Here is a 14494-nt window from a genome sequence, read left to right as displayed (position 1 = left end):
GTTTGGGAGAGCATCGTGTGTAAGTGGGTGATAGGATGGTGTTAGTAACAAGGGTGGAACTGATTGGCAGGTTTGAATCTAGAGGCGGAAAGAACTATAAGCAGGTGAGCTTTCTGGCGAGAAAGTTAGGTTGCAGTTTTCCTGGGGATGACTTGTTTTCTGCTGGGAGGAGCTGTTTAGGATGTAGGTCTGCCAGAGCCAATTTACCTAGCAGGGAACTCTTCAGTAACAGCACAAACCTGAAATGAAGGGTGTATAGTTACAAAGACTTTATTCCAGGGAAGAACACAGAAATGGATATTCCTGAAGCTCAGTGAAGGGATTAGATCCCATGGGCTTTGAAGTCAATTTTTGCTAACATGGGTTTTGTGCCCACTATTTGCTAGGCTGTGTGTCTAGTACCCAGGGTATATAGATGAATAGCAAACATCCACATCCTCCAAGTTTACCTACTATGGCAGAGGAGGAGGAAGGACTTCATTACAGAGTTTCATGCAAAGTAAAAATAGGAGTTTAGTAAAGGCTTTGTTCTTGTCAGCAGCACTCACCATCTCTGAGCCCCTGGCCTTCAGAGCAGTCAAGCAGGACTTCATCTCATTCACTTTATTTTCCCAGTGTAACGCTTTACATAAGAAGGGCAGAGGTGGAGGATGGAGGTACAGTCTTGTAATCACAGGATTGTGAGTTCGATGCCAGCCTATCTCAAAATGAAGCGTGGAATGGTGAATGTCTTGGTCCATTTTATGTTGTTATGACAAAATACCTAATCCTGGATAATTATAAAGACTGTGTAAAGAATAAAAGTATATCACAGTTCTGGAGGCTGGGAAGTCCAAGAACACATTGTCAGCATCTGGTGAGGGCCTTCTTACTGCATGGTGGAAGATGCCGTGAGGGGAGCCAAGCAAGTGTGTTTGCTTCCTAGGAAGCTATTAATGCCTTCAGGAAAGTTCCACTCCCAGTGAGCATATAAATTTGGGGGTTAACTTTCCAAATGTGAAATTTATGGGATACATTCCAGTCATGGCCGTGGAAGTGTTCTGACAGCCTTGGCCCCCCGTATATCAGGGTTGGAGGGTCTGCTTCTAGTTGCATAGTTGCAGATATTCAGAAGTGAACACTGTGACTTGCCCACAAAATCCTGTCCAAGTGCTTCTCATTTTAGCTGAAGCAGAAGTTTACATTCATGATATTTTAGGACATAATTGGACCTTTATCATTTTGGTACAGATGTTGCAACCTGAGCTATGAAGGAAGCTGACACCTCTTCCATATTTTAAGTGTACTCTTTCATAGCCCATTCAAATGCTTTAAGCATTTAAATCTTTCCTTTTGGCAGACATTGCAAGCATTGATGGCAGCTACTGCATCATTTCAAAAGAAGCACTCTCTCATAATTAATTACATTCATTACACTTGAAAATCCTATTCCTGACAACATGCAATTTAAAGAGGTACTTCAAAATAATTTGTTTGCAATTATCTGGCTTACTAAAATTTCCTCCTGAAACCAATCACCTGGAGAAACATTAGGTGGCTGCTTTCCTGAGGGAAACTGGCCCTTTAAAAAGGACAGGTAAAGGGTTCATAATTTTAAAAGGTATTAGGTATGCAGATAGAGATAAGCTTAAGCTATTTTAACAACATAAAACACCAGAGCTTGTAGCCCCCCCCCACCTCCGAGTTAGGGGATGCCTGGGGTTGACCTGCAGGAGGTATCTGGAGTGGAAACAATGAGAGGAGATGAGCCAAGGCGGGGAGCATGGGTCTTTGGTATTTTGTGGGGAAGAACAGTTTGGTTATCAAGGCAAACTTCAGTTAGTGGCAGATGATGAGAGAAATGAATTCTTAATTGGTAAGATGTTCTTTGGCAAATCCATCTAGGTTCTTTGTGGCTGCATTTTGGATATGATAATTACACATTATAATGTTGATGAAGAGGATGCAAATAATATGAAAAGCACTAAGAACAGAGCCTGCGCATGGTTAATGGCTGATAAATGGTTTTTTGTTTGTTTGTTTTTTGCTTTTTTGGGGGGTGGTACCAGAGATCGAACTCAGGACCTTGTGCTTGCAAGGCAGGTGGCAGAACCACTGAGCTAAATCCCTGGCCCAGATAAATGCTTTTTAAAAAATACATTAGAAGAGAATGCTAGCAATTGTAAAGCAAAGTTAACATTCTGGTGGTAAAATTATCCACGGAAAGCAAACATTTTCTCCTTAATACTACTGTTCACTGGTTGACTAATGTTAAAGAAAAATGCAGTTTGCTTTTTTGTGTGGTGTGGTGGTTAGTTTAATTAGATAATCTCAGGCTGATTTTCTAGTTTGTTTGTTTGTTTTTCCACCAGAGGACCCTGATTTCAAGTACACCTGTCCTCCATAAGATGTCTAAACAGATGTTGTTATGAGAATGACTGGAGATGCGATTGGATCTGAAGTCTTGGTTTTATTGGCCAGTTGGTTATGAAGCTACCTAAGCCAGAATCTGTAGTTAAGAAAGATGAAATCAATGTTTAATAGCTTTTAGAGCTTAAATATCATTATTGCCAACCAAAGATGCATAACAATTTGTAAGCGTAAGTGTGTATTTAGGTCACAAATGCTGAAATATGAAATATATTTATATAAAGAAGAAAATAAATCACTCTCATGACCATAATTCTTCAGCCATTCTTAAGATTATTATTAGAATTATTGTTAAAATTCTAAGGTCATTCTTTTTAATTTACTTAAAAAGACTTATTTATTTATTTACTTGTTTATGCATATAAATAAGTTTTCCAGTTTTGGGAAATTGGACTTGTAATATAATATTGTTTTGTATTCAGCTTTTTTTTTTCTATCATGAGTGTTTTATCTTGATACTGCTCATTCTAACTTAAATGTGCATTGTTCAACTAATAACTGTAGTCATTACTGGTCATTAGATTTCCATTTGATTATCACATTGTTGTGAATATACAAGTTCAAAAGCCTTTGAGTTTACATCAGATTATTTATCTGAAATAAATTCCTATATGTGGGATTCCTGTCAAAATAGATGAAAACTTCTATAGCTCTTGATTGATATTGTCAAATTTCTCTTTGGGTCCTTTTAAGAAGGCAATTTTCTCTCCCAGTTGGAAGTATAGTGAGAGTGCCTATTTCTGTTTTACTATTTCCTCCTTTATTATTTTTTTCCCATTAGGAGGTTTACATTATTATTGATTTATAACAGTTTTTTTATATTGAGGATAATAATTCTTTAGTTGCCAAAATACCTGGCAATTTCTACCCTAGTCCATTTTGTCATAGGCCTTTAACTTTGCTTACAGTCTCATTTAATAGCTCTTATTTTTAATAGAAATTAACTTAAAAGTTTTTAATTGAATTTAAGTCTTCTATAAATTTAAATATTGAATATATAATAATACTATTTTGCTGAGAAATTTACAACTTTTACTCACTTCCTCTATTGGCAGTTTTTATTAAATAATATATGACTTTTAATCCAGGTGATTATAAGTATAATCTTATCTTATGATCAGTTTATCTTTAAATGTTATGTTTCAATATTTGCATCAAGTTTAATTTCTGAAAATACTTATTTTTAACAATAGGCTTTGCTAGTTTCATTGCACGACATATTTGAGTTTTAAATTGATTGAAATTTTCTGCCAGCTAGAGTACTTCTTAGACCAGAATTTTCAGCACATAACTCTGGGAACACATCTTGAGTTTTTAAATGTGCCTTAAAGTGTTTTTCTATTGTTCTTATTCTGAATAAAATTGTGATATCATACATAGTATTTTGGTGGTTTTCTTCCATCAGTCTCTTGTTTCTTTTTGTCTGTTTCTATCCTCTTTGAAAGCAGTGTAAATAGGTATTTCAGAAAATTATATCAAGTAAGAATAGCCAAAAGAATTTAAAAACTGAAGAGGTTATAGTATCATTATAAAGAGTATTTCTTTGAGGTTGTGCAGACATTCAGTGGAACCAGCTATCTGTTGGGAGGTATGCAGTTTGTAGAGTATGAGGGTGAGGGTGATATAAGGGGAGTAGACGTAACTCCCAAACCTACTATATGTCCAAAATGTGAGTTTGTGTTCTCTAAAATTGATGAATGAATTCTAGACACAACGGAGATTAAGAGTAGGAAAATTTTATTGAGAAAAAGATAGACAGAAGAGGGACCAGAAAACAGTTGCCTGCCCACCCTGCTTCTCATGGTGTTTTTATGGAGCAAAGCTGTGAGGTGAGTTAGGTTGAAGGCAGGACAAAACTATAGTCTACTAATAAGATTCCAACACTACAGTCACTTAGGTCATATTGATCCAATGGAAAATTACAAGGTGGAACAAAACTATGATCAACCAATAAGATTACAAGTATAGTCACTTAGTTGATATTTATTAAATGTGGATCAAATGGGGAAGCAAGTTACCTAGCAAGCATACAAGGAATGACCAAGGATATCAATCACTGCTATTCATTCTTAGAGGAAGCACATGGGTGCGATTATCTTCTTTTAACAGTGCTGGCCTTCAGTGAATATATCTTGATTGTCCTCCATGTTGGCTCCTGGAGGGTTTAACTGCGTACAAGATATCTAACTTACTTATCTAAAATAAGGGCTCTCTGTTCCACCCTAACTCTTTAGTAGTTTACTACTGACCGTTTTCATAATGATTCATGTCAGTGGTGATCATTTGAGGTGAGAAAAAAAAGGAAACAAACTAGGAAGTTTGCATTTCACAAGTCTAAGTCTCCTAGGAGGGTGTTCCAAGGATACTAACTCTTAAACCTGAAAAGAAAATTGCAGGCCATTATTGAATCCTAGTGATGGGTACACATTAGCAGTGCTTCCATGTAGTTTTTCGCACTGAAAGAGAATTTTATCTATACTATTCATTTTACCTTGAAAATATAAGGAAAGCTGATTGCAATGGGAGAAAAACCTACCTCCTACTGATATATTTTCTTTTTCTTCTCATCTTCATGTTTGCTTGTTTTTGCCTCTTCATTTTGAGTAATATCTCTTGGGATACTGTATGGCTGATTGCCCTCTTATCAGTTATTTCAGACTGGAGCCAGTGGTAGAGGTCAAGTAGTGAAGCTGAAGAACATAGCTGAACCAGTGCCTAGAAGGTGACTGTTGCAGGGAGAAGAATCACCCAATGGGGCAGGCTCATCACGTCTGATCTGACCATGATGTCATCAGAGCTCCCATTTTTTATTTCATTAATTTAAATGTTAATTGCCTGCTGTTAGCTGCACTTGAGCAAAACCAGATTTATTTCTGAAATGGATATTTTTCTAGGGTTTTTTTTTCTGCTAGATTTCCCATGGAAAATTGGTCTGACTCAGTTGTCAAATGCATTTTTCTGGCTCAGATATTATTTTATGGTCTTTTGTAGCGAACCAGAATTTAACACCTTCAGTTTTCATCAAAATTCAACTTGGGAATATTTTGAATGTTGAATGTTTGCTATATATTCACTAGAGGTTCTATGACTGGACTGTAAAATATTTCCGTTGATACTGAGTATGGATGAATTCTCCTTATCTCACTTTTCTTCTCTGTGTGTTACGAACAATCATCATTTTACTCTCTTACTTCCGCAGTTAAGGAGGTGAACATTTTCAAAGCATTTCTTTCAGAGTAAGATCTGAGAATTTGTATATTTTCTGTGTTTTTCTATGCCAGTCTATATTGCTTACAGTGGAATATGTAAATAAAGTTGAATTTTCATGGTCAGTAAATCACACCAGTGGACATATCTCACTGAGTCAGAAAATACTTTATGAGTGTATGTTGTGTGCCAGGTGCTATGCCACAGTGATGGGGATAGTTTACCCCTATCCGTGGAGCACTGAAGAAGGATGAGAAGAAACTTGGGAATGTCTTCTGTGGCCCCGTGGCCTGATGAAAATGTGTCTCTTCGTCTTCTGCAAGACCATTCTTTCACTTTTTAGTTGTAATTCTCTGTAAAAACCAAAAGATATATTATGCTCTCCTGGCACCTAGTTATATTATTTATAAATAAACCTGTCCTTACCCTTTCAATGTAAATTATAAATACCTCTTGTTGCAGAGTCGAATGTCATGAAATACTGAATGGTAAACACTTAAACTTTAAATCAGCCTTTCTCAATCCTCACTGCACATTGGAATCCTTAAAAAAACTTGAAAATGTTCTACCTTTGCCCTTCTCCCTTCAGAATCTGATTTAGTTTTGAGGCCAGGTCATTGATTTGGATGAATGAATGGCTGGGTGAGGGATAGATAGGTCATAGATTGACAGATCAATAAGAAGATGAATGAAAATGAACATCATAATAAGGAGGACATTTGAAGTAGTCTAATACAGCAGTAGGACAAGTAAAATAGAGCCACATATCGTGGACATCCACAATATACGTGTCATAAAGACTCATAAACTCATGAACCTGGACCAGATTAGGATTTTGAGTCCTTCAGCAGCTGAAACAAAAGGAAACATGATCAGATGCGTAGCTATTCTGGTGTTCATACAAATATACTGTCTGTGACAGCAGTTCTTCAAGGCAAAATTAACACAGGGAAATAAAGTACGTTCCAGATAATGAGGTGGGGGGCAGTGTTCACATCTGTGGCAAAAATGCAGTCTTGCTATCACAGTGTAGGCTGATGGCACAGTCTGGGAGGCCTTTTGAGTGAACTGCATGCTATGTGCAGTGAGTCTCTGGACCATACAATTGATGAGTCTCTGCTAGGGCCTTTTATATATGTTATTCTCTTCTACCCAGCTCCATCAAATTGTCTCCCGGCCCCTGCATCATCTGAGCCCTATCTGTCCTTTGTCATTTGACCACATCATCTGTTACTGACCCCTTCCTTGCCAAATCTCTACTTTAGCCACAGTGGCAACTCAATGTCATTTGAACATATACACGCTTTCCCACCTCATGGTCTTTGCATTTTCTCGTTCTTCTACCTCCACATCATCTGTTACTGACCCCTTCCTTGCCAAATCTCTACTTTAGCCACAGTGGCAACTCAATGTCATTTGAACATATACACGCTTTCCCACCTCATGGTCTTTGCATTTTCTCGTTCTTCTACCTGAAAGGTTATTTCTTCAGATTATTGTATAGTCAGCTTTTCCTCTTTTTTTTTTTTTTTTCCTACCTTCCTCCCCAATGCTGATCATGTTCTGCCATATCACTCTGCTTTACTTTTTGGCAACGCACTTCTCACAATTTGAAACTATCTTAATCATTTGCTTATGTAATTATGGTCTTCTCCATGACTTTCTTGTCCACTGTCATGTTTCTACCACTAAAATAGTGCTTCACACTACAGATACTCAATAAATATGCAATAAACGGGGCCAGGGATTTAGCTCAGTGGTGCTACCACCTGCCTGGCAAGCACAAGGTCCTGATTTCGATCCCTGGTACACCCCAAAAAAGCAATAAATAAATGAACCAGTCTTTTCATATATTTTGACCTATGCAGTTATGGCATGTTTTAGATTAAGCACAGAGCCAAGCCTTTCTATAATCAGCTGAATTGGAAATAATGCTGATACCTTCTCATTAAAGGAAAGGACAGAGACCACATACATGTCAAATGAGAGAACAACTGGAGACTTTGTTTATTTGTTTGCTTGTTGGCTGGTAAGGCTTAATTATCCTGGTCCTGCATTTCAATTCACAGTAGCTCAAGTATGTATTATCCTTGTGGTGATTATTTTTCCTGACTTTTTATTTGTAACCAAGTTTTTATGGTTAAACTGTAGGACCTAAGCAATTCTACCAAAAATGCTAATTTTTACTGTGGCTGGGAAAATTTTATGTCTCTGAGACTGAATTTCCATATGTATAAAACAGGATCACCATAATAATAGCTATAAAAGGTGAATGATTGTAAGAATGAAAATAAATAACTCTCAAAAAGCACTTAGCAAAATATTGGCAATAGATGAAAAAATAGAAGTTATTATTATAGTTCCTATTCCAATACTATCTCATTAATCATCATCCTTTTTTTTCTCCCTGCTTCTTCCTCTAATTCATTATTTGCAGAATTGAGGGCCAGGGATTTAACTCAAGGGCCAGCAATTTAGCTCAGTGGTTCTGCTGCCTGCCTCGAAAGCTAAAGGACCCAAGTTCCATCCCTGGTACCAAAAAACAAACAAACAAAAAAAGCAGAAAGGACATTTTTATGAACCTACTTTATGATACATGTCAATGTGACTTGAATTAACCACAAAATACCCAAAACTCTCTGAACATCTTACTTGATTGTAGTGTATTGCTTCCAGTGTAAATCACTGTTGCTTTCTCCACCCAAAGAGGCAATTCTCATAATGGCATGACCTCTTTTTCTTTTTTTTTTTGGTACCGGGGATCGAACTCTGGTCCTTGTGCTTGCGAGGCAAGCCACCGAACCGCTGAGCTAAATCCCTGGCCCTAATGACCTCTTTTTCTCTTCTCTGCCTTCCCTAACTTGCCATGGATGCAGAGGAGAAGGCTAAGAAGGAAGCAGAGGAAAAGGCTCGCCTGGCTGCGGAGGAGAAGCAGAAGGAAATAGAAGCCAAAGGTCAGGCTGAAGAAGGTGCAGCTGGCAAAGCTGAGAAGAAGACATCTGGAGAAAGTAAGAATCAAGTCAATGGAACACGCACAAACAAAAGCGACAACTCTCGTGTGAAGAATCCCAAAGCCGAGAAGTGGCCAGGAGAAAAGCAACAGAATGGTGAGTAGAATTTTGCTGGCTGGTGAAAAACTTCTGGGGTGTTAATGATGTGATGAGTGGAAACTGGCAGACACTTTCCACATTGCCAGCCGCTTGCAGGACTGGGCTTCAATGAGCATCCATCTCTTTCTGCTGCCCTTACTGGTGGGGATGCCATAGGATCCTGTCAGAAAGAGCTGCCAACTCACTTGTGCCTTCTCTTGGGGGAATGGGGGTTGTTTACACCTTTTTGGCCTTTCCCAACTCCCCTGGAGGTGCCATCCAGTGTCTGCCTGCCCATTGGGGTGCAAATTACTATCAACAACTGCAAATTACCATTAACAACATTTGCATGTCTCTGAGAGCTCACTGCCAAAATGGATTAATTGAAAGCCTGTTTCCCAAATGCACCATCACTGTAGCGTGGCAAGACCTCAGGTCTGCCTGTGGCCCATTTCCACATATCTGTTTTTGCCTAAGTACACACATTAGGGTGACCAACCCTTCCAATCTGCCTGGAACCAAGGCTTTCCTGAGACTCAGGGCTTTGGTACTAAAAACAAAAGTTACAGGCAGACTTGAGTGAGCTGGCCACTGTAATATGCAGAGAGATAATAGATAATTTATTATATTTAAAGAAAAATTATTAATTAACATGTTAGGTCAAGCACTATACTAAACACAGGAGATTTAGAAATGGAAAGGCCCTGGGAAGCTCATGATGTCTTAGGAGATACAGACATCTTCATAAACAACTCTAGTGAAATGTGGGCAAGTAACAGTAGTGATGTGGCAGATAAAACATCCAGAAATCATGAGCAAAGAAGGAGGCTGAGCTTTACCAGTACTGGGGTTTGTGAGATGGGGTAAATTTGAGAAAAGGCTTCTATAGGAGTTGGGATCTGGGCTGGGTTTTAAATGCTTAAACTTCCTGGTCAGGTGGGAGAAAGAAGCTTCTCAGCCAGAGAGAACAAGGTGAGCACAAGGGCGTTGAATTGGTTCCCTTTTTTAGGAATGGGGAAGAAGTTGAGAGTCTCCACAGCTTGCAAGTGCCAGCTTGGGGCCAAGTAGCAGGGCAGCGTTGCATTTTTAAATCACAGCTGTGCCTCCACTTGGTGGCCTTGGCCAGGTTATGTAATGATTTAATGTTCTGTTTTCACAAAACACACACAGTATCTACTCACAGCACTGGTTTCTTCTGAGCTTTCAATAATAATCATGTTAACAAAACAACAAAGAAATAAAAATAAATAGCATTTATTATTACATACTAGATAGTGTTTTAAGCTCTGTCTTCTCATACTCATTCTCTTACCTGCCTGGTAGGGCCAGATAATTTCCTGTAGCTCATGCAATGAGCTGGGTCAATGAATAATAGGTAGAAAGTTCCTAGTACAGGGCTGGAGATTTATTTAGCTCAGCGGTTCGGTGGCCTGCCTTGCAAGCACAGGGACTCGAGTTCAATCCCTGGTACCAAAAAAAGAAAGTTCCTAGCAATATATAATCAGAAAATAATATTTAATGCAATACTGATGATATTTCACATTACATTCTAAGAACTTTCATTAAAAGCCTTAGTTAATCCTCATGAGTATTCTAAGAGCAGAGGTGGCCCATGCCCCAGTTAGTCCAGCCCCACAGAAACCTGGTTCCAGAATTTCTTAACTAGTTTGCGGTGTATTCAAATGGATTGAGACCGTAATGTTAAGTGAAATAAATCTGATCCAAGCTTCAATTATCGTATGGGTTCTCTTAAGGAAGGATGTTTCTTTCCTCTTTTTTTTTTGTTTAGCATAATAGAAATGTCCTTTCTTTAATAAAAACAGTGATTGTAATAACACTACCATTTATTGAATGCTTAATGAGCCAGATCTCCTATTTGAGGTTTTTACCTCATATTAAAATCCTAGCAACTCTCTCAGGCTGGAACACATATTCCATCTTGTAGACAGGAACATAGAGACCTAGAGAGGGTGAATCACTTACTTAAGGTCAACCACCCACTAAGCAGAGACCCCAGGTCAAACTCAGTTTTATGTGCATCCCCACCTTACAGTCGGTTACCAGGATATTCCTAATATTTTCCAGGTTTGTTGCCTTTGGAGGGTGGCTACTGGAGAAAGAGGACACTTCACTTCTGTCCAAAAGAAGTTTGTAATATTCCTATTCCATGGGCTGGCACACTTTTTCTGTAATGGGCCAGATTGTAAACACTTTAGGCTTTTTGGACCGGATGATCTGTGTCACAACCGCTCCAAATTACCCTCAGGTTAAAAGAATCTAAAGATGATACATAAACAAGTGAGTGAGGCTGTATTCCAGTAAAACTTCACTTAAGGAAATTAAAATTTGAACTCTACCTAGTGTTCATGTCACAAAATATTCATCTTTTCTCTGCAACCCTGTAAATGTGTAAAGACCATTCTCAGTTTATGGGTCGTACATAACCAGGTAGTGGGACAAGGCATGGCATCAGTGAGAGAAACGAATGAACATAAACAAGCCAGTCATAAGGAATGTTACCAATTTTACAAAGACTCAGACAAGGTGGAAGGGAGAGTAATTTGATTTGATGATGACTGTGGGAAGAGCTAGAAAGACAAAACAGGAGCCAGAGTCTACAACTAGTCTAACTTGATTTCAAAACTCTGTTTCCCCAAGTAAGCAGCAGTCTGCCCTTTCCCTTAAAAATTAAGTATTTAATGAGAGGTGGGAAAAGAAATCAATTTAGAGCAATAATAAGAGAGGCTAATGGTGGTTGGGGACTTTGTTACAGCAGCCTAATTAAAATGATTTATAACTGCCCAGAAAGGCTTTTTGGTTTCCCTGTTTATTGAATAGCAGCTCATATCAGACATTACTCCAAGTACAACCCATGGGAAATTACCTAATGGTTTCTGTTCAGGAAGCGTCATCAAACAAACACTTTCCCAGAACCCTTCTTCATGGGTTGCCCAAGGCATTTTCCAGGTTAGGGCTGAAGGATATTGGTTACAGAGGTTCTAGAGGTTTGGTTTCCTCTTGGTAGTTACAGGATCTTCTAAAATTTGTTTTCCATCAAGGCAACTTGTTCCCTCAGTCTCCCCAGTCCTGGCTGCATGGGCTACTTGCCAGCATCCAGCACATCATACCATTGAAATGCTGGTTTCCCAAAGATACGCTCTTGCTGCAGCGGTGGGTAATGCTGCAGGTTGAAACTGCCCAGAAGGGAGAAAATAGAGAGCATTAGGTATGTGAACATTCTTGTAGGGAAGAAGGATCACTTTTCAGCAGGGAATTAATTTGACACCAGGGCTTGAGATCCTTGAATTCATCTGTAGCTTCTCTAAACAGGAAAAAGCCAGTATTTGGACTGTTTCATGGAACTTCCAAAGGAACCACTCTCTTTTGGTAACTAATAGTGGTAGAGGGAGATGTCCTGTACTTAAATCCAACTTATTTTGATCCTGGCCAAGGTAGATACCTCTTCTTAATTCTTCCAGCTAGTTCATCCTGTTTTAGGATTAAGAATGACAGGAAATGGAATCTATTGACTTTTGTAGAGTTTTTTTTTTTTTTTTTGCTTTTTTGCTTTTTTTTGTACTAGGGATCGAACTCAGGACCTTGCCTTTGCAGGGCAGGCGGCGGAGCCACTGAGCTAAACCCCCAGCCCAATGGAATCTGTTGACTTCTAATTTAACTTAAAATTTGTACAAGGTTTGTGGAATATGTCACAACCAACAGTGGCTTTGAATTATCCTTAGATGACCATTTTTTCATAGATCTATAAGCCAAATTAGAAATGGAAACAGTAAATGGAGAGATTGGGTGTAGAATCAAACCCATATTTTTGCTCTGTGGTCCTGCTTTATCTGTGCCTTGGACTCATAGTAAGATGGGGGTGATAATGTATTCCAGGACAATTCCCTACAAATAAGCAAAATTTATAAGATTATTTGGCCATTTATTCTAAAGGGATGTTAATCTGTATTTATGATAATTAACTTGATAAATACTTATAAAATAAATGAATCTGGGAAGGGAAAAAGAATTGAGATATGTTATATACATATATCAGTTCCCTATAATGAATATAATCATTATGTAGTACAAATATGTATTTATAAAAATAAAAAAATTAAAATGACTTAATTTTCAACAAAAAATTGGAAACAAAAATTTCTAAAGTATATGATTCTAAGCACTGTACCACTTTCTAGCTTTGGAAAGTATAAAAAAGATACTTTTGTAATCTCAAAATTATGGTGACTATTGTATTGTGATTTCTACATTTAGTTGTGAAGATGCATGAAATAATTTATATAATGTGGGTGAAACTATATGATAAAAGCTCAACAAATGATAACTGCCATTGGTCGTTTTCTCAACTGCTCAATTCTTAAGGTATTTTGTAGGAATATCAGTTTTATTGCCAATAAGGGATTTGTTTTATTCAGCTGCTATTCACTAAACTACCTTTCTTTTTTTGGAAAAAAATTGCCACTGTATTTTCAAAAAGAAAACTAAAATGATATCAGACAAGTGGTTTAAACCAAATCCACATTAGTTGACAGGAACACTCTTGCCACCAGGGGGAGATCCAGATGCAAGGTTGAACTCAGATGTGTGGGGTGTGTGTGTGTGTGTGTGTGTGTGTGTGTGTGTGTGTTGTTTTGTTTTGTTTTGTTTTCCCAGCTTTAATTGAGTTTAAGTACATTTTAGGTTTACAGTACAGTTACATTCATTGTTGGGATCTTGTACCTCTACATGACAGGTCTTGGTTCTCATTTTTTCCCCTGAGGCCGGGGTTTTTGAAGCCTATGCTGGTGGAGTTAACCTGGATAGACTGACTAAAGTTTGCCTGTATGCCTGCGAGGAGGAAAACCTCAAATTTGAAAAAAATCTTCAATTCTTTGGTTAATTACTCGATAAACTGATCATTTAGGGAAGGAATCTTTTATGAGTTTTTCTGTTTTTCATAACAGTATTTTTTAAAATTTTGTTTGTTGTTGTTGATGTTGTTTTGCTTTTGGTGTTGCTTTTTTTTTTTTTGTAGTCAGCATTTCACCATTTAGTTCAGGCCGGCCTTGAACTCACAGCAGTCCTCTGGCCTCAGCCTCCCAGGTGCTAGGACTATAGATGTGCACCACCATGCTTGGTTCAGTGCTGTCTTTATAATGAGATTGTTATAAGAATGTAATGAAATGATGCAGTCAAAGCATTTAGCACATTGGTTGGCACAAAGAAAAAAAAAGATGAGTTCCTTTTCTCACACATGCTCTTTTTTGCTTCAGTAAATACAGTGTATTTGGGTGGTAATGTATTCTTGATGTTATGCTGGCTAAAAAGAAAACTGCCATTAGTGAGACAGGTAAGAAAAATATCCAAAACTCCAAAATAAGTCTGGAGGAAGGCCTACATGAACTTTTAATATGGCATTGGCCTGTTGTTGAGTAGACCTGCCCGAGGATTATTAGATTATCCTGTCCTGCTCAAGGGCTAGCACTTTTTATTTTTCTTTACTGTCTCTTTTTTTTTTTTGTATAAAAGACTAGATAAAAAATGTTTCTGGCCTACATATCTGTATTGCAGCTGACCAACTTCATTATTGTGGCATGAAAGCAGCCACAACTATGTAATGGTGGACATAGCTGCATGCCAAGAGAAAAAAAATTTTTTTTTAACTCTATTAGGTGGCTTGTGAGCCATATTTTGCTCATTCTATTTTTGGAGAGTATGGCTGGGTTTAACTTTGTTATTTACCCTTTGATCCATGAAACTGTAGTTACACACTACCATAGAGGTTTTTGGTG

The 14494-nt window shown here is 38.0% G+C and overlaps 1 protein-coding gene across 7 annotated transcripts in view; it reads left to right on the top strand.

Moving 5' to 3' along the window:
- Pde1c (phosphodiesterase 1C) overlaps positions 1-14494 on the top strand; it is a 576741-nt gene that overhangs the window by 516094 nt on the left and 46153 nt on the right. For all 7 annotated transcript variants that reach the window (XM_010628348.2, XM_033757619.1, XM_010628349.2 and 4 more), the window contains one exon: positions 8493-8723. In XM_010628348.2, coding sequence (XP_010626650.1) covers positions 8493-8723 — 231 coding nt within the window. The remainder of the gene's footprint in view (positions 1-8492; positions 8724-14494) is intronic.

Source organism: Fukomys damarensis, unplaced genomic scaffold, assembly GCF_012274545.1.
Source record: "Fukomys damarensis isolate Sample0158 unplaced genomic scaffold, DMR_v1.0_HiC HiC_scaffold_4, whole genome shotgun sequence".
NCBI classification, from domain to species: Eukaryota; Metazoa; Chordata; class Mammalia; order Rodentia; family Bathyergidae; genus Fukomys; species Fukomys damarensis.
This window is presented reverse-complemented; position numbering and strand designations above follow the sequence as displayed.